The 20,574-nt window shown below is 35.2% G+C and overlaps 4 protein-coding genes and 1 long non-coding RNA gene across 6 annotated transcripts; 1 reads left to right on the top strand and 4 right to left on the bottom strand.

Annotated features, from left to right (window-relative positions):
* Positions 1 to 1,287: 1,287 nt before the first annotated feature.
* Positions 1,288 to 2,729, bottom strand: LOC117932085. Its single transcript, XR_004654109.1, has 3 exons — positions 1,961 to 2,729; positions 1,763 to 1,868; positions 1,288 to 1,545 (listed from the first exon to the last, which is right to left on the bottom strand). It is a non-coding gene; the product is annotated as an uncharacterized LOC117932085 (long non-coding RNA).
* A 3,618-nt stretch (positions 2,730 to 6,347) lies between these two features.
* LOC117932083 (putative lipid-binding protein At4g00165) lies at positions 6,348 to 6,906 on the top strand. Its single transcript, XM_034853122.1, has one exon. It carries the CDS (start codon positions 6,357 to 6,359, stop codon positions 6,807 to 6,809), a length of 453 nt encoding a protein of 150 aa, XP_034709013.1. The 5' UTR covers positions 6,348 to 6,356; the 3' UTR covers positions 6,810 to 6,906.
* Positions 6,907 to 7,837: 931 nt separating this feature from the next.
* Positions 7,838 to 9,287, bottom strand: LOC117932737 (L-lactate dehydrogenase B-like). The gene is made up of 2 exons (XM_034854029.1): positions 8,679 to 9,287; positions 7,838 to 8,459 (listed from the first exon to the last, which is right to left on the bottom strand). The coding sequence occupies exons 1-2, from the start codon at positions 9,285 to 9,287 to the stop codon at positions 7,998 to 8,000; spliced, it is 1,071 nt and encodes a 356-aa protein (XP_034709920.1). The 3' UTR covers positions 7,838 to 7,997.
* A 1,373-nt stretch (positions 9,288 to 10,660) lies between these two features.
* On the bottom strand, positions 10,661 to 15,367 carry LOC117932476 (spindle and kinetochore-associated protein 1 homolog). Of its 2 annotated transcripts, none has more exons than XM_034853741.1 (9): positions 15,189 to 15,367; positions 14,969 to 15,093; positions 14,598 to 14,710; positions 14,432 to 14,510; positions 13,227 to 13,294; positions 12,108 to 12,213; positions 11,994 to 12,023; positions 11,508 to 11,621; positions 10,661 to 10,944 (listed from the first exon to the last, which is right to left on the bottom strand). In XM_034853741.1, exons 1-9 carry the CDS (start codon positions 15,283 to 15,285, stop codon positions 10,867 to 10,869), a joined length of 810 nt encoding a protein of 269 aa, XP_034709632.1. In that variant the 5' UTR covers positions 15,286 to 15,367; the 3' UTR covers positions 10,661 to 10,866. The 2 variants fall into 2 exon arrangements, 1 of the variants encoding a protein (XP_034709632.1); XR_004654186.1 differs by having other exon boundaries at positions 10,856 to 10,944; positions 11,994 to 12,026; positions 12,110 to 12,213.
* A 3,119-nt stretch (positions 15,368 to 18,486) lies between these two features.
* LOC117932763 lies at positions 18,487 to 19,544 on the bottom strand. Its single transcript, XM_034854090.1, has 2 exons — positions 19,130 to 19,544; positions 18,487 to 19,016 (listed from the first exon to the last, which is right to left on the bottom strand). Exons 1-2 carry the CDS (start codon positions 19,244 to 19,246, stop codon positions 18,720 to 18,722), a joined length of 414 nt encoding a protein of 137 aa, XP_034709981.1. The 5' UTR covers positions 19,247 to 19,544; the 3' UTR covers positions 18,487 to 18,719.
* Between the last annotated feature and the right edge of the window lie 1,030 nt (positions 19,545 to 20,574).

Here is a 20,574-nt window from a genome sequence, read left to right as displayed (position 1 = left end):
ATGCCATTATTATATTCTTATTGCTCACTCATTCGATAGCTTATGTAATCATAAAAAATGTAAGGTACTACCTTAATGCACATGAGGTACTACCTTAATGCACATGAGGTACTACCTTAATGTACCTAAGGTACTACCTTAAGGCACCTTGGAGAAATGATGCTCTTTTGTGATTTAACTCAGAATTAGTTCATTGCATTACATATTACAACATGCCATTATTATATTCTTATTGCTCACTCATTCGGTAGCTTATGTAATCATAAAAATGTAAGGTACTACCTTAATGCACATGAGGTACTACCTTAATGCACATGAGGTACTACCTTAATGTACCTAAGGTACTACCTTAAGGCACCTTGGAGAAATGATGCTCTTCTGTGATTTAACTCAGAATTAGTTCATTGCATTACATATTACAACATGCCATTATTATATTCTTATTGCTCACTCATTCGGTAGCTTATGTAATCATAAAAAATGTAAGGTACTACCTTAATGCACATGAGGTACTACCTTAATGCACATGAGGTACTACCTTAATGCACATGAGGTACTACCTTAATGTACCTAAGGTACTACCTTAAGGCACCTTGGAGAAATGATGCTCTTCTGTGATTTAACTCAGAATTAGTTCATTGTATTACATATTACACCATGCCATTATTATATTATTCGTGGTTACTCATTCGATAGCTTATGTAATCATCATAAATTTAAGGTACTATCTTAATGGACATGAGGTACTACCTTAAGACCATGAGGTACTACCTTAATGTACCTCATGTACTACCTAACTGGACATTCGAGAAATGTTGTTCTTTTGTCAATATTTTGTTGTGACTATTTATTTAAGTAAACAGTTGTTTTCCCATTTTGGTATTCATCTACATTTTGAATGGTTGTGGTTGGATATGGAATGTGATCATGTGAACCACTTTTTTTTGAGGTTTTGTAACATATATTTATTTTCCTATCACAACCTGTAGATTGTTGGAAGCAAAACATGAGCAACATGCAAAAGCATTTTGGAACCCTGTATAACTTTTTGTCTTTATTTTTCATTAGACGATTTTATCATATTTTTATTAACTAAAAGAAAAAAAATCGTGATATGTAACAAAGAATTATCTCAGCACATGCCAATCTAAAAAATTGAAAGGATATGCAACAAATGCCTTATCTCTATTAGGATTTCCTGTATAAAACAAAACACAAACATAGTCCTTGGAATTTGTACATCAGCAAAATGTTTCTAATATAGTCAACAAACTAAAGAAACCTCCAACCTACCTATGACATTGACATAAGATGCCCCAGAATAATGAACAACTCCTTTCCTACTCCCTTTCATATACAATATTTCACATTAATGAACAACCCTAATTTTGATCATATGGTAAACCAAGTTTGCTTCATACAATCCGAACAAAAAGGATAACATATGACTCATTCTGATATTACTCCCTCTCGTAAGCTATAGCAACAGCATCACCATGCAGTCTTTCTTTCCCTTACGCGTTGCCCATTGGTGTACATAAAGTCCTGACATTCAGCATCACCATACTGTCACTATTACAATGGGATGTTGTATAATTAATAAGATACAATAAATATAGAACATAAATAATGGTTTTAGAATGGGAACAAAATCACATCATCACATAACAGGATATGAATTCAGTCATTTTGTGGACAAACTACAATCAAGTATTGCTTTATATGGTAAGTAGCATCAGATAGGAAAAAACTTATCATCAACCATAAAGTCACAAATGACAGGAGGCCATAATTTTATCTCTAACAGTGTTGCGTTCATTGAGCAATAGTTCCACAACTAGCTGGAGTCTGTACATGTTCAGCTTGTCCTACAGAAATGGGAAAAACTTAGTTCATACTGTTTTTTTTTTTAAAAAAAAAAAAAAAAACAAAACCAATTAGGATGTAAACCAGCTCTAACCTCTGCCACTGAAGTAGTTAAGGTCGCCCCATTCCAAAATTCCATGAACTTTAGTGCAAGGATACCACAGTCGAACCTATAACACATCACATTTAGGCTTGTCATGTAGATGATAGAAATCTAAGAAAAAAAAATTCACCTCAAATGTCCGTTTTGGTTAGAATATATGAATATTTTACCCATTCAGTTGTTGCACAAGGTGTGGTTGGACATGCACAAAAGTCGAGACATCCACGTCCATATGAATTCTATATGCATGCAATGCTTGATTGATTGCCATAGATAAATGAGACACGTATGAGTTCAAATAGTTCCTGTATAGCATTTCCTATTTCCTATATAGCTCACTCTTCTTCAAACTGGCCATTTATTATGCAACAAAGGCCACCTTCAACAGAAGTCAACCTCCAAAACAACCTAGAAAAAATGAAATGGAACTCAAAAGGCACCACCTTATCCTATCTATCCAAACTATTTAAAGCTTGTTTATCCATAAGTTTTTGTCCAAGGAAGGAGTAACCCACAGCATAACAATCTCAATTTGCTATTTTATTCTTTAGAAGGACCATTAATGATCCAGCCATTCCCTAAGCAGAGACCAACCTTATACCATTAGCAAAAAGAATTATGCTTAAGTATCAGGCTTCCAAAAATGTTTGCATTTAAATTGGGATTGATAAGTGAAAGTCATAACAAAGACCAATAGTAGGGATGGATAATATTCTATTTTATGGTCTTTCAACCAAAAAAACCTCTTTTGCAATTGTATCATGCATTCTAGATCATTTTCAACAGGTAAGATATCTATTTTTGGTCCTTGTTGGGGCTTGAACTTGGAACCTCCCACCTCTCCACCCTAACCCTTGTCACTTGATCAGCCCTCAAGGGCATATGTTCTGACCTTTACCTTCCAGTCTCATAATTTAAATCTCCCCCTAGCTCAAAGTTGGAAGATTCTAACTTTCAACGCTCAAATCTCCATTTTTTTTCTTCCTTTTTTTCCTTATTTTTTTTCTTTTTGTGTTGCCTTGCCTTCAAATTCTCCATCATTCTACAAACCTTTTCATTGGATCTTCTCAAACCATAGCACTGAATCTTCGCCAATCTTAACTTTGATGAATATCTGTTGTGCACTGGCGCAAACTCTAATATCATTTTTTTAGTACCAGTAGAATCTCTGATGGATTCTGTTGTGCATGTGTATGCAATTACAACATAAAAATCAGTCACAAACCACACAAGCGATACAAACCATACAAGGTAAACTATGCCTACTTCCAATTACGAGATAAGGGTTCCATATAACCCCAACAGAAAATATGAAATTTGTGTTTTATGATCTCTAACAACACTTCAAAAAGTAGGCTCCAAGAAACTACAAAGAAAAGAAATTCTAATAAAGCAGAAACCGAATTCAAATCAGAGACATATTTCAAGGGAAAATATATAACTCCAACAATCAGGTTGTGAAATTCTTAGTTGAATCCCACACAGCAGAAAAGTAACAAAATCGACATAGCAAGCCCCAAAGGCCAGAAAGATCTAAACTATGAACACCACAAACTAAGTTGATAGAAAAATGAATAGAGAGAAATCGATATCTCCTTGAAAAATGAAAAACTGAGAGAAAAGCTCAGACAAATTCCCTCTAATCATTTGATCATAAATTATATGAGTCGCGCATCAACCCTCCAAATAAAAGCACATTACTCCTAGTGAAAGAAAACTCGTACTGAAACTATTTTCTGTGAAACAAAACAGAGCCTAATGATAAAGAAATAATACCCAATATATCGAATGAGAGAGAAGGAAGAAAGAACTGTCGGCAAGGGTCTTGAAGCGTAGGCTGCACCGTTTTTCTGGGAAGCTCAAATCGCCTTGGTGACGGAGTGAAGACAACAATGAGAAAGAGGGAAGAAAGAACCGTCGGCTAGGGTATTTTTGTGGGAAGCTCAACATTTGATTTTGGAGTTTTGAACCGGTTCAGTTTCAGCCCGTGCTGAGATGGGTTGCTGATGTGGATACCTGGAGGGGCAATTTCGGTAGAAAAAATACAACCGGCTCATAGTGCATGAAACCCATATAAGTTTCCACATTGAAAAATATTTTTCCTATTTCATAAACCTGGGTTCCAAAAACAATATTATTACCAAATTGGGCCATGAAAACACAACTTTCCCAAAAAAAAAATAGAATCCAAGAAAAATCTGTCCTATTTTCTACCACAACTTAATCTAATAACTTCCACGTCTTAATCTATAAAAGCCTCTAACACTCTTTTAAGTTCAGATTACAGGAGACAATCACAGACAAACCCAATACTAAACAACCCCATAACAATCTGTGTCTACTATCACTGACTTTCTGCAACTACTCTTCCAGAACGATGTCGTCTGTCTTGGCCTTGGATTTCCGATAGATTTGCTCCATGTGCTTGGCCCTGGCACATCCTGTGTGGGTCAGTTTCTTCATGTCTGGAACTGTGTAGTTTCGAGCAACATAAGCCCCCCAAAGGGACCCCAGTACGAAGATGAAACCACCTTTGATTAGGCCCATTTTGATTTTGAGAATGGTATGTGAGTTGGGTCTTGAGAGACTTCAGTTCGGAGCCTTTTAATAAGGGCCAGTGCTAACATTCATGGATCTATCTTGTTGCCCAAGATTTCTTTCTAGGGGGTCAGGTAAGGTTAGTAACAACCCCTCCTCCACGGGTCAACCACGTCTTCCTCAAGTAATTCAATGAAATTTAATTGTTTTATTAGACATAATCAATTATCTGTCCCAATCTGGACTAGTATATTCTATGTTTAGGATATTATATTGGGCACAGGGGGATGATTTGGTTGGACCACCTCAAACTTCCCATGACAAAAAAGAAAAAAAGAAGGCAATGTGGAAGGAGAAGAAAGTGAAATGAAATAACATTCTCTGTTTCATTACTTTTCCTTCTTTTTGTCGGAGTTGGGTTTGGATGTCCGAATGGCTTACGCAACCTGACTTGACAAATAAAAGTGGGAAGTTTTTAAGAGTTTTAAAACTGCCCAAAAATTATTATATAATATATAAAAATAAAAATAAAACTAATTTTTTTTTTTCACTCTCCCTTATAAGATCTCATGGGTTTCATTTTGTTAGAAGTTGGATTTAGGTGTCCAAATAGGTAGACCCAACCCGACCTAATAATTAAAAGTGAGGGCAGTTGGTTGACATAAATGAAATAATCCTCGTATTTGTAAATTTAATATTTTTCATGTTTTTATTTAAAAAGCAACCCATTTTTTATATAAATATTTTTAACTATTTTAAATATTTAGAGGTAGGTTTTAATAGAAAATATTATTTTTAAAAGAAAAAAATAATGATATTTTAATCAAAATATGACCAAAAAAAAAAAAAATTAGATTTCTCAAGTTAGTTTTCAATGTCCTTTTTAATCAAATAACCTAAAAAAAAATTTTTTTCTCTCCTAAGAAGACATCCCTATTTTTTATTTTCTATGCTTTTGGTCTCTCTCTAAAAACCATATTTCTAGAAGAAAAAAAAAAAGTCTTCTCCTTATTTATTTTTTATTATTTTCCACATCACAACCATGGTGAAGTCACTTTTATTATAGATGTAGAGTGATTCTCATATTCGTAATTTCACGACATAAAATAGAAAAATTAGTCATTTATTTATTTTTTACTATTTTCCCATCACAACCATGGTTAAGACACTTGTATTGTAGATGTATAGTAATTCTCATATTCTAAATTTCACGACATAAAATAGAAAAATTAGTCTGAATGGAAATTTTTGGGCATATCATAAGATAACCACAAATCCCTAATTTCCGCCACATTTCTTCCATGAAAAAATGAAAAGAAACTCTCTTTTTCTGCATTCCAATTTTGTAGGACAACCAATTAAAAAGAGGAACTAGCATTTTCCCCTTTGTTTTTTCGACTTGTGTGTGGTCAAATTCAACAATGATCTATAACACCAGTGTGATGAAAAAGCTGGGATTCAATAAAGGTTAGTTCTTGGTTCCTACCTTATAGCTACATCCTCCACCCAAACTATGGTCCCCTAGAGCAGTGAAAATCATCAAGAAGAAACAAAGCAATTCCCTGGGGCCTCAGTGGTCTTGGATTTTTCTACTGCCATGGAATCTTTTGAGATATTGCAGAAAAATTTTCATCCACTACATTTTTACGTGGGCCATTGGAATCAATTTTCTTCCATTGATGCCAATCACACATTGTTAAAAATCCAGCTTCAACACCATCCATGGCCTAATACTAGCCACTGCTCTCACATGGATGTTACTTTCAATCTCATATACATACAAACTAAGCTGTTTGAGCACATATTTTTCTCTATATAAACCCTTTCAGTACTGCTCATGGTTTGCTGCATGAAAAGAGAAATGGCTTCCTGGGGTTCTAAGGTAGCAGCTCTTCTCATTCTCCTGAACATCTTCTTCTTCTCTTGTGTCTCATGTAATGGGGTTCCATGCCCCCCCAATACGCCTCCAGCTCCCACTGTCCCAAAGTCTCCTCCGAAGAAACCAGCTCCCACTGTCCCAACGCCTCCTCCGAAGAAATCAGCTAAGTGCCCGAAAGATACCCTTAAGTTTGGGGCGTGTGCCAACTGGCTAGGATTGGTGGGGGAGGTTGTTGGGACTCCACCTAGCAGCAAATGTTGTGCACTGGTGGCGGGTCTGGCTGATCTTGAAGCTGCATTGTGCTTTTGCACTGCAATTAAGGCCAATGTGTTGGGGGCTATCAAGGTTGAAGTGCCTGTGGCCCTGACTTTGCTTGTGAATGCATGTGGGAAGAAGGTTCCTGAAGGCTTTGTATGTGCATAGTTTCACTGTCATGGGGCGTACAAGTCCTTGGGATTGCGGTTTTATGTACTAAATAATCTTTATTAAATAAAGCAAAGCTTGTTTCATATAAAGCTAATTAGTGAATAATAGAACAAGGCATAAAACCACCTCAAAAGATTGGGTTCAAATCTTATTAATTGTTGGGTTAATTTCACTTACTTTTCCTAAGAATTTGGTTAAATACATCCAACCTCCATTAATTTGAAAATTCACCATACCTCACTTATTTTAGTTTGAAAATTCATTAGATATTCCCGTTATTTTGTGTGAGAGGAGTAAATCAATAGGAATGAAATATATTTAGCCAAAACCTCTTGTTTTGCTAATCTAGATGAACTCTCCTCAGTGGCATTGTTCAATTCATATAATGATGTTTTCCCATCACGACTTTAAAACATATTTATATGGTTTAGATGAGTTTCTAGATATATAACATTAAGAACTTTTTTCTCTATCCGATGTAAGATATCAAAACTAATGTGCCTACAATCTTCAACAAAACAACATGCCCTACTTCACCCTAATGATTGATTCATTCTTCTTTAGCTTCTTGATTAGAATGATTTAAAAATCCTTATGTTGTGTCGGTCATTCTGTGATTTATCACCACTGCAGAGAAACCATACGTCCCCTTCTCTGCTGTATCATTAATCCTCTTAGTTATAGTGATTAATGATGGTTTTGACGGAACATGCCTTCTAGGAAGCGGTGGCTCTGCTATCTGCTTACCACTGAGATAAACTCAAGTTGCAAAACCATGAAAGCCACAAAAATATACAGCTAGGCAAAAAATCCATTAATTGTTCTTTTGATGCTGGCAAAGACTGTGATGTGAGGCACAATTGTGTGGAAAAGATCATTCTTCTCTTGCAAGGCTATCCACATCGATGCCCTCAGCACAAAGGGCACCCTATTGCAATACCAGACGTATCCATAAAGTCAGACATGCAAACAAACAAAAATGTAATTTCTAATTTACTTTGAAAGATAAGAAAACTTGGGTGAAGATGTATCTGCAGCTAGGATCATAATACACTGAACCTTTTTCTATGTTAATCTATATTTGACAATAGGAATGTTTTTATTTTAGTCTTCGCATCTGCCTAAAAATCACAAGCTCTCATTTTAGACAGCCAAACTCAATTTCCAATAAAATGGCTGTTGTGGTTAGGAAATATCTAAATTCGTGACATTAAGCTGGCTTTGAACTTGTGCAATGATCTCAGCTGAGTCCCGGAGTCGCTGAGCTTCCTCATCGGTTAGATGAACGTTAGCCACACCAAGAACCCCACTCCTTCCAAGCTGCACAGGCAGGCTCAAGAACACCTCGTCACCATCAATGCCATAGAAGCCCTTAGCAAGAATGGACACAGGATGGATTCGCCTCTGGTCCCTTAGTATGGTTCTAGCCAGGCTGGCCACCGAGTAACCTATCGCCCATGACGTACACGCCTTCAGACTAATCACTTCATATGCGCTATTGATAACTTCTTTGTGTATATTCTCCAGGGTCTCCTTACTGAAGGTGATCTGTTGATTCTCTAAGAAACCCAGTATTGGAACTCCTCCCACACTTATGCTCGACCACAGCGCCACCGAGCTGTCACCGTGCTCCCCAACAATGAACGCCTGCAAGAAATGGTAAAGTATAGGACTTATTTCCTGATTGGCTGCCAAGAAATCGGTGAGAAAGGAGGAGAAAATTGGAATGCTGACCACAAAAACTAGGTGTTGAATAGTAGCCATAAGACCAACCTTTTTTTCGAAGTCTCTCCATTAATTTTTTTCATGTTTATATATATATAATTATGTTATTAAATATTAGAAAAAATAATTAAAACATCTTACCTGAACATCTTGAGCGCTAACATCAAGATGATCTGCTATTAAAAATCGAAACCTCGATGAATCAAGATTAGTCCCCGATCCAATCACCCGATTAGGTGGAAAGCCGGACAACTTCCATGCAACATACGTTAGTACGTCCACCGGGTTCGTTACTATAAGTAGTATGGAATCAGGTGAGGAGTGTGCAAGTTGAGGTATGATACAAGAAAACAATTTCACGTTACGTTGAACTAGGTTTAGTCTAGACTCTCCAGAACCTTGTCGCACCCCAGCTGTGACTATGCAGAGATCGGAACCGGCGGTGACCGAGTAATCAACCGACGCAAGAATCTTGGTACGCGGCAAAAATGCGGCGGCGTGCTGGAGATCGAGCATCTCGCCACGTAATTTATCGGGGTTGACGTCGACCAGCGCAAGTTCGTCTATAAGGCCCTGGGTCAGTATGGTTTGGGCAATGGCCATGCCAACATTTCCGACACCGATGACTGAAATCTTGGTGTGGCGTTTGGTGGGGGAGGGTGGCTCCGCCTGTTGGATGGGCTTGAAGAAGGATTGGGCTATGTCTAGGCCCAGTGGGCCGAGGGAGGATGCTGAAGAGCTCTTCTCCATGCGAGTCATGAGGGAAATGGTAATGATAGTTTTTGTATGGTTGGAGATTTGGAGTGGGGGTTTTATAGGGGAAGTCGGGATGACGGTTGGGAGTGGTTATTTGTAAGGGTTAGTTGTAACCAAACAACCCCTTTCTTGGGACTCAATCCACCAAGAAGCTTGGGAATTCTAAGTCCTAACTTTGAAAATGGCATGCACTCCTTTTCTTCATGTCAGGTCTATAGGCGACAAGTTTACATTTTCTGATTAAGGATTAAAAATATTTTTACCATATTACACTCAATTAATTAAACATGATTAGTTCTTAATTTTGGGAAGACCCACATGAATGCACCTAAATTTATTGCTATATAATTCAATATTTTGATTGTTTTATCAGTTTCTTACTTACTTTCAAGGGGGAAACCATTGGCATGGTTGAGAATCGCATCAGTGCCCTTAGAATTGAAGTGTTGGCTTTGTTGGGGATTGGGAATCATGGAGAATATACAACTACTTTTTCCATTGAAATTAGAAGGCACATGCTTGACCTAATTAGAAGGGAGCTGTATTCCTTTTCTTTTTCCTCAGACAATTCCACATCTTTTACAGCTTCTAGGCTCTTGACTTTTCCTTTGTGTAGCTTAGAATTCAAGGCAATAAGTGAAGTTGAATTCCCATTTTGGCCTATTCATCTGTTTAATTACCATAATTAGTTTTGTTCTCCTAAAATAGTCTTGAAAAACATGTTTTTGAAAACAAAAATAAAATGCATGCAAAGTTTAATATTTTTCCCGCTAAAAAACTTGTTTGACGAGATATATAATTTGTGAGATTATAAAATAGTAATGGGACAAATTTTTTCGAGTATTTGTCACATCCTGTCTCCATAAGACGATTTTCGAATAAAGATAGAAACGAACTCTCAAATCATCCCATAAGGCTAATGACATGGTAACATGTTCTGCTAAGTGACCCTCTTCCTCTCAATCCAATCAAAATGTGTTTGGTAACACCTCATTAGATCTCAAAGCAAATCACATGGTAACATGTGATTATATTTTTTTTTGGGTATATCCACCAGCAAAATCATCTCATCGTCTGGTATTTCAAATTGGTTTTCATTCAAAAATATCGGTCATGATTTGAAAGGCTGAAATTTACTCTCCGAGGTTGTCTAGACACCACCCTTCTAATGCTCCATAAAAGTGAATATATGATGTTTAAGGGACCATCCTTTGCTCAACACCAGGAGATTATTAAAATAAAAATGATGATTTTAATCTTTATGCATTTTTCTAACTACTGTTACAACTAAAAATGATGATTATTCTGAAATGATTCTAGGAGATGGTATGATTTCCTGAGTCTACCTGATGCTTGCAATTCTTTCCTGGTCACCAACCATACAAGCATTTTAAGAATTTGGGACACATACATCAACCTCATTTTTTTCTTTTCATGTCTAATAAATCGAATTCATTCCAGTTAATTTAAAGTACAAAAGGTATTTCTGTTCTGCTGGTACTGGAAACATTCCAGCCATGTATTGTATATGAATTACCTTGGGCTTGCTAATCCAAATGTAAATCAGGTCCTTTCATTGAGGCTTCGAAAGAATGATCACACGGTGATGCCCGATCCGGATCTCGCTTATGCGACCCAGGTGACGAAGAACCTGCCAAAGCACCATATGCTGTAAAGATTCATCTCTTTACTTCACTGACTAATAAATGACATTTTTACAAACTTATCAAGGTAATTCCATTAACTTCTTCTGTACTTAGTCTATTTATTTTTTTATGTAAAAAGGAGAAAAAAGGAAGAAGAATAAAAAGGATAGTATCTGTTTGTTGGAAGAAACATCTCATCACTATGATTGTGTAATGTTGTTATGGTGTAGTATTGAAGTTTATATATATATATATATATATATATATATAACATAATATATCACATTGGATATACTAGCTTAGGATATCATGTATATTAGATTTAATATCCAAGGATATTATATATCATTAGAAATTATATCCTCACATATGTATTTTCTATTCTATCATATCCCGTCAACCAAAAACCTAATCTTAATGCCGGTAAAAGAGCCTATGACAATATGGCTAGAAATTTTACTCCAGGTACTCAATGGAAAGACTATGTTCTAGTTTTACATCAATTCAGGTTATATTATAACTTTCTCCCTTTCCCCTGATCTTGTATCTAGCAAATAAGAACACTCACTGTTAGTATTGCTCTTCCAGTGTTGTCCAGCTTTAGCGCAGGTCCTTTGATGTCAGTTTCAAGAAAAAAATATTTGCCCTTTACTCCTCCTGTCATTGCAATATCTCTTATTTCCTGCAAAGTTTCATGGTAATACTGAAAATTAGTTGCACAAGTCAACATTGTTTTTTTATGTTCAGGAAGCTGAAGACTAGTTGAAGCTCCCTATTAACAAACTGATGTCTTGAAATTGGTGAAACAAGTATAACACCTTGGATCCTAATACACACACATAGATAGATAGATAGATAGATAGAAAGAGAGAGAGCTCGGATCCGAATGCTAGAAAGATTGTACTTATTTCAGCAAATCTCAGATGCTCAGAGATAAGGATTGTACTGCTGGATCCCAAACCATAGCAATCTTAGCAATAGGCATTCATCCTCCAGTTGAACAAGTACTTAAAAGGGAATTTCAGATGGTGAAGCCAGGACTAAGTTCACTTACCAAGGCCCTTTCCCATACATTTTCCGCCAACTTCATGAAGAAAAATGAAAGTAGTTAGAACAAGTGAAGATTAAGTGCAATCGAATAGGAAAAAAAGGCATATGAATGGGGGACCTTTTTTTTTGGGGCTGCAATGAGCTGAGCATTTGCTTCGGCATATGTTGCCATGTCATTTATAGCTGCATTTACCTTCTCTAGTGTAAGCCTTCCCCTCATGTATCTGCAGGCAGGGAGACAGAACTAGAAATTGAATAAAAGACACTCATACTCAGGAAAAGGAAGGGAACAATAAAATCCTATGCTGATACAGTCAAAGGTATTTGGATGATTTTGCATTAGGTTGTCTAGAGTCTAAGCTAGTAATTGGTTATTTGTGCCTCAATTAGAATTCTTTTAAAAGTCTATTTACCTTTTTTTTTGTTTTTTTTTTTTTGGAACTTCCCTCTAAGTTTATTTTTCTTAACTTTCCAATTCTAGTAGTTTCCATTCTATAAGAATATTTATTTGAGTTATTTTTAAAAAATTTATAACCTTCTTTGATGAAAATTTCTTACTACAAAAGTTCCTATGACTTTTAAACTTTCTAATTACTCCTATTATTTGGAAATTTTACAAGTTTTGGGGGAGAGAGTGTATCATAGATTAACATACAGATAGAGTTTCCTTTTTATTTTTATGGTTTCTTGGAATTTATAAGGTTTTCTTAGAGCCTACAACAAAGCTAATTGATGTGAAATGAAAATATAATGATAAATGATAATGATGTCTGAATCACTTTGTGATGAGACTCTTATATTTCTTTTCTTCAAGAGAGACTCCTAGAAAGGTTTAGAGAAATTTAAAGGTGCTTCCATATCTTCTTTTCTCTTCTAAGTCACCTTAGTGGGATTCTAAGGTTCGTCAGTGATTTAGTCCGTCTTTTTGCATGTTCTTTTCCTCTTTATTTTTCCACTTCTACAACCTCAATTTCTCTTTCAAATGCTAAAAGAGTGAGAGGGCATCCTCATTTGATTGTAGATAACCACGCTAGGAGGGTTGTCCAAAATCAAAGATGCCAAAACCATACCCACCCTCCCACTATCCCAAACATAAGAAAAGGTTGGAGAAGATATGAATGCAGTAAGAAGCATACAAGTAACCCATTGGAGATGCGTAAGGACATTTGCAGTTGGGATTCTTGATCAACCCAAGAAAAGAAATATGTTATCCAGTAAAGAAGAACCATGTACTTACGATGACAGAGAATCCAGCTCATCAATAGTAATAAACCACAGTGGTGGAGGGGCTCGGCCCTTTTTCTCCTGGATAAACAATCAAAAGGGATAAGTGACTAAGATAGTTTTGACATTCCAAAATCAGCTATATGTATTTAAAAATCATTTGCTTCTCTTTATGTTTTTTCCCCCAATTCATGCCATCATTTTCCAGCTTTATGGAGTTTTCCTCATTAAGCTATACAACAATGTTTAACTTCAACATGTATAACACAAGTTTTCTTCCTTATTTCCACAGCCTAAGGCAACACTTAAACTAATATACTTCAATCCATCTTGGAGTGGTATTGTTATATCCAACAGCTCACTTCCTTGATGAATGATCTAGATGCAGTCACTTTAATACTTGCATATACCTTTTCCTTCAGTACTTCATCTCTCAATGGCACATTAGTTGATATTTTCCCCCAAGAACTATTTAGATTTTCCTATGCAATGCTTCACTCCTAATTCCTTCCTCCTTTTCATCACTGTAAATGCTGAACCTCACTTATGATTTGAAATTTTTTTAGCTTTCAGTGGTTATATGAACTTGTTTGCTTCCATCAAAGCATGGCCAAATGTTTCAATTTACATACACATGCAGATTTGGTATGTCATATGCATATAAACAAGAGTGTCAATCTCTAAATGTCAACCTCCTTAAAAAAAGGTAGAAGAACATGTTCCACCTATTTATTATCCAGTTCATTATTTGTTACCCCTGCTTTTGTTTGGTGTCATCCCTAGTAAGGGATACAACATCATTTCAGTCAGCCCCCGTTATGCAGTAAAATTAGGATATGAGTTAAAACTCAGATCATAATATAGCACATTGGCTTAATGTTAAATCATCCATAATCTGAAGCCTCAGTGGAATTTAAGATACACCCATTTTGAAAAGGATCTGAAGCATATAAAACTCATCCTATGAGACGTTCAAATTTTAATGTATGCTAGGTTGGAGAGTTGGCCACATTGTGGGACTGTATATCTCAGCCCTGGTGTCATAACAAGGTTTCTTAACTTATTTTTTTATTACAGAACGAAAAGTAACCTTTTATCTACAGAGTTCTCAGAGAAGCAACTCCTTGGAAATTACAGCTGTGCCAACTTGAATTTGAGTTGAGGATGTTTTACAATCCCATTCTAAAACAAAACCAAGGAAAAGATAAGGATCATCACCTTGGGCGGCGCTGCAGGCTCCTCCTCGTGTTTTTCAGAACCAAAATTTGTACATTGTTTAGAGGTTTCTGACATCAAACTGGAATTCAAAAGAAAATATCAGATCTGGAAGTCTAAAGAGAGTAGATGAAACTGTATTTAAATTTCAAAATTATTATATATATACCTTTTACTTGACTCTAGATTTGAGGGCGCCACTCTATCAGGAAAATTTGAGGGGACATAAGAATACATACTCTGCAATTTCTTCTGCTGCCGCAAGGAGGCATCAATGAGTTTCTGCAATTCAATCCAAATCAACACCATCATCAAGCTTTGGCAGCAAAAATGATCACAATTTTCTGAAATTTTCTCGAAAAATGAAAGTAAAAATGAACATCTTCAAAAAGTTGTCTTCTCAAGGTCGAATTTTCATTTCTCAAATAACTTCAAAACTAACAACGAGAGTACTAATGTTAGCTACAATTCGTATTTCTTTTCTTGCATTTTCTGATCAAGCAAACAAGGCCTAATTCCAGAAATAGAACGGAAAACTACTTTGGCTTTGGGAATAGCTTCGATCTCGTCTCGCAAGCGGTCCTTGATAGCCTGCACCTGAAGCTCCATCGCCTTCAATGATGCATCGACCGCCGTCAGATCAGTAATGCTACTGGCGGGATACACTGCCAAACGGAAAAATGGACGGTTCTCATCTGCCGAAAATTGGATATGTATGAAAAGCAAAACACAGTGGAATCTAGGGTTTTCTGTCACTCACTGTTTCGGCCGATGACGAGTTCTTGAAGCTCCGTAATGCGAGTGTTGAATGAAGATATTATAGAATCGAGTGAAGTACCAGCTTCCTTCACATCCATCTCTCTTCTTCTGCTTGATCTGTGATTCTCAGTTCTCACCACCGTGAATCTGTCTCTCAAAATTTCGAATCCAACAGATTGTTTTGGCGGGAAGTTTTGAAAGAACTCTGCAAGTCGGTTGGTTAAAAGACTGGGCCGAACCTAAATATGGCCCTCTTCGTCTTGGGTTGGGCCTGGGCTGGTGTGCCAAGTAGGTCCATTGTAGTAGGTTGGATTTAAGATTTTAGTATGGTATTTTAAAAATAATAATAATAATAGAAAATTAATTAAGTATTTCTATCAAGATTTAATAACATGGATGTATTGGGAAATTATAATTAGGGCAAAAGAGGTCAAGTAACAGTGAAAGTTGTGGAGTCATAAAGGAGATTGTGAAAGTAATTAAGACAAATGAAAACAAAAAGGTAAAATAAAGATATGAACTTAAAAATAAATTAATTTATTTTTACTTATTACTTAAAGTTGTTGTTTTTTACTTTAAGTCATATTATGAAATTATTTTATCAAACATATTTAATTTACTTAATAATCTAAATTAATTTATTAAATTGGTTTACCAAACACCCACTAAATGGTTTAATTGAAAAATTATTAAGAATTCTTAATCACCAACTTCCCGACCGTTGAGGGAGAAGCTAGATCGAACCTTAATTAACCTTTGCTTTGCCCAAGAGTATCTGAGCGTACCCCATATTTTCAACCCTTGTATTAATATTTAATATCAACTTGTAATTATATAAAGTATGCTTTTAGTTTAAAAATTAAGAACAGATTTTTCCAGAGTATGATCACAATAGCATGTAGAAATGAGAAATCAAAAGTTTAATAAGAGTGAGATTTAATTTCTATACAAATCAAATTTTTATTTCTATTTCCATTTTTAAAAACAATTCAAACATCTCAACAAATTCGAATGAAATTTATTACAAGGAAAAATATGTTAATCTAATGATTTAAAATATATTTTAAATTAATTTTATCAAATAATCTTGATACATAAAGTGATAATTAAGTAATAAGTTTCAAGTTAACAATTTAAAAATAATTTAATTTAAAATTAACTTAAATTATTAAGTAATAAGTATTAACTTTTACTAAATAACTCTTTACTATAAAATCTTAAATAAAGTTGATTGTAGAAACAAAATCTAACTAGGCCGCCTAATGGAGATTAGGGGCATGTGGTGTCATGGGGAAATGCCACATTTGTGGAGTGGTGGCCTTCATTAGGGATCCGGATCCAGGATGTTTGTTTTCATGATGGTGCATAACTTTTTTCTTAATCTTATTTATTGGGATTTTAAAATTAAAGTTATGCATGTGTTTGTGTATTTCATGTGCTCCGGGGACACCCTTGGAATGCTTCCATTTTGTGTCTCTGGCTAGCCTTGGGACCTGCTCCTAACCAACTTTTGAGTCGACCGTACATTCATCTCATCAATGTACTTCAATTATTTTAAAAATTAAAATAATTATTTTTATTAAAATACTAATCAAGACCTTGGAAGTGATCATATGGCAACCATTTATATGAATTAATTATAGCACTTTTTTACTCTTTCTATTAAACTACTAATTTAACCCCACAAGTTTGAGGTATTAGAGAATAGTAAATCAATGATATAGAAGCTACTAAGATCAATTGTTTGGATCCACTATTGAGAGGTCAATTTTTTATTTTTTTTTTTATCTTCATAAGAATTTTTATGGTTTGTTTATTCAATTTTATTCAAAAACGGTATAACTTAAAAAATAACTTATTATGAAAGTTATAATTTTTTTTTCCTGGAGAAGCTTTTTTATATTTAGAGGGTCTTCGTTCTTTTAACTTTATTGAAAATAATTTATTTTCAAATTTGAAGTAGTTTGTTTTTCTACTTTTTCATGATTTATTATAAATTATTGATCCAAAAAAAAAGTCAAAAACATTTGGCATTTATTTTTTTAATGTTTAATGGAAATAAAATATTATAAAAACAAATAATCTAATACTTAATACTATTAAGTCCTAACTTAAAATTATAATTAACTAAAAAAACAAATACCATTTTACTCAAACTTTACTATATGTAAAAAAAAAAAAAAAAAAAATTGTGATGTTGGCTTTAATTTTAATTTTTAATTGAAACCAAAAATAAAAAATTATGTCAAATGAAGCCTAAGCCCTGCTACCTTGGCCTTGTGAGCATTTGCCTTAGACTGGCATGTACAGCTCAATAAATGAAGGAAATAAAGGAAATAAAGGAAAGTTTTCATAAGGTGTGAACACATGACCTAAAAGCTTCTAACATGATGCCTGAGTTTTCAAAGCCATATTTTCTGATGATATGAAAGAGTTTGGTTGCAATTAAAATTGTAGGGTTGAATACATTGCACCAAGACTGCCAATTGCCCCATCAATATCTACCCATCTTGGACCATTCTTTGCTAGGAAGCTTCCCAAGATATGTCACTTGTGTTAAGACTCTTCAAAACACTTCTTGTAATGTATACATATCCTTCATTTATTGCATATCATAGAAACCATCAAAACATAGATTGGAATAACCAGATGGTCTCCTCATTCTAACCTACTAAACTTATAAAATTAAGACTTACATCGGTGATACGAAGATTAATATATAAATATTCTTAATTTTATAAAAACTATAAGTATAAAAATAAGAGAAGGGTATGAATAGGGTAGCTAGTTGCAGAAGATATGATGTATCTTTCTCTCAAAACACGCACATAGAGGAGAAGAAGATTAATTGCTTGAGACCAACATACCATAGACCATGTGCGAGGGAAGCTTCAAACATCAACCGAAAGTGCAGAGACTAACTGATAACTGCCACCTCATTTAAGAAGAACCAACTACCACTCTTCAAACGAACTACATGCCCACCCCCCCTCAATATCTTCTCTTTTATTTCTTTCATTCACAACCTCTGAAAGTTCTCTGTACTCTGTAGTCTCATCCCCAACAAATGGAGGAGAACAATTCAAGGGATATGAAATCAAGAAACCACGCATGCATCATCACCATACATGCATGCATGCATGCATGTGTATATAAATATATATGCCATGGCTATGGTGCAACTAGCTGCATGTAGCAAACCCACATGAAAAAGATGGTATTAACCTCTCATTTTCTGCAGTCCTTCCCTATCAGCAAACATTGATTTACCCATTAATGAGAAGATGACGAAGAAGAAGTTGATTAATAATGGAGAAAGTCGATATATTTCTTACTCAAAAACATTATCTGATGTACAGTAACTAGGACATAAAAAGGCTTGGAAACACATAAAATCCAACAGCCCATATATGTTATGGAGTTATAACTAAGGTGTAAGTTTTGTCGCATGTGGTAGCAGCAGAAAATACTTGGTAACTTGAGCCCTTGGAGCTTGAGGCTCAACTGCAGCTCTTTATACTTGGTTAATTGTTCAGTTGTGAGAAGGAGGGTGTATCTTTGGTGGTGCGTAGTCCAAGTTGAAACCCGGGTGTTTATCGCTGTTTTTCGTGCGAGGCACAGTCCAAGAAAATGATCCCACAGACCCTTTTTGAACAACATGATCTGAAATTTGTCCTGCGTCCTTGATCTTTTGAGTGGCTTCATGAATTGCACTCTCCTCAATCTTGTTGCCATCGCCCATGGCCGCCTCGAGTTTGTTTGAAAAGGAAGCCTTCTGGTCATCTGCTGATATCTTATCTGGATTGATCACCTTCTCATCACCATTATTCTGCATGCCCAAGTATAGAAGATTATTTATTCAAGTACTGCTCACTAATAAATCCTATATATCAAATAAAATTCAAGAAGGGATGATCAAAATGGAAAAGTTCATACACCAACCTTGTTGGAGAGATGGAACTTCTTTTCTGCACCAAGAAGCCGAGCGCTACATGCATTATCATTCAAAGAAATGCACAGAAAGAAAAGAAGAAAACAAGATATGATGGACATGTTCATAACCAAAATTAAACTGCAAAGGGAAAAAGGCAATTGTGTGTTGTTTCAGAGAGAACCGGTAGAGGGGATGGTAGTTATAATATAGGTAGTAGTTGCTGTGTTGTTGGCTGTGGCTGTGGTGGGTATTTGTAGGAGAAAGAAACAATACGCATTAAATGCAGATTTCTCAACAGAGTTAAGAGGTTCTCTTGCAGAACATGGCGGTGTTTGGATGAGGAGGAGTAAGAAAGGGAAAGAAGATATGGGTGGCCTCCCTTTTGTCTCTTTCTCTTCACATTTCCATCAGTTGGGACCCAAGACAGAGACTCCCATCAGGGAAAGAGAAGCTTGACACTCAGCCTTCAATGGTAAATATATGGAGTCTAGATGATGATGATCATGAGGAATATACACAATTTCCCATTGAAATAAGTCAATAACCCACCGAGAAAACGCAAGAAAATAAAATAGAATTAATTCTATGAGAAGTAAAACAACAAAGAAAGTCCAGAAAACTAGAGCATGCCTAATACTGATTCGTTTATACCGAGGAAGTAGTCCATATTTTGTCTGTGTTAGGAGTTTCTGTGTGGGACATGGCTTGTGGTTCCTCGTTTCTTTGCTCTTGCCCAGTTGTCCTGATGCCCCCCTTCTCACCTTGAAAAACTTACTGAGATTATTCTATGAGAAAATACACTAGTTGGAAAAAGCAGGACACCTTTTTAGGAAGATGGAGGACCAAATATCCTTGACAATGGAGTAATATCTGACATGGACAGACTACAAAGATAGACAAGGATGAACAGCTTGATTTTTATATTTGGAAACTAATGGAGCATTAGGGTCTGTGTGAGACATGCTTGTGGAACAGTGGATGGTTGTAGTGTTTGGTTAGTAATATGACTTGCATGGCTGGAGTCAACTATAAGGATATGTATTTTCTATGGAATTAATTAGAAAATTGAACCATTTCTTGACAGGTATTTTTAAAAACTTTATTTGGAAATAAATTAAAAAATAATAATTTGTAATTTGGGACACATCGAATTGGTCAACTACTCTTTTCTTATTCTTGGTCATCACCATTTATACTTAAAGCCCGATTTTATTTTTTAATTTTTTCTACATTTGCAAGTGGTAAAATGATATAGTCATCATTAAGCAATAAATTGATGCATGACATGCACATATTATATTCTTTTCACATTTGGGTGTTTTTAAGGACTTATTTTTAATTTAAAATTAAATTTAAATTTAAGTCAAAATAAAAGTCTTAATTTTTTAAAAGGTAAGATAAATTTTGTAAATATTTCATTAAATATAAAGTAATGTTTTTTATTATAATTTTT

Source organism: Vitis riparia, chromosome 15 (assembly GCF_004353265.1).
Source record: "Vitis riparia cultivar Riparia Gloire de Montpellier isolate 1030 chromosome 15, EGFV_Vit.rip_1.0, whole genome shotgun sequence".
Taxonomy (NCBI): domain Eukaryota; kingdom Viridiplantae; phylum Streptophyta; class Magnoliopsida; order Vitales; family Vitaceae; genus Vitis; species Vitis riparia.
The sequence above is the reverse complement of the archived record's forward strand: the minus strand, read 5'-3'. Positions and strand labels throughout refer to the sequence as shown.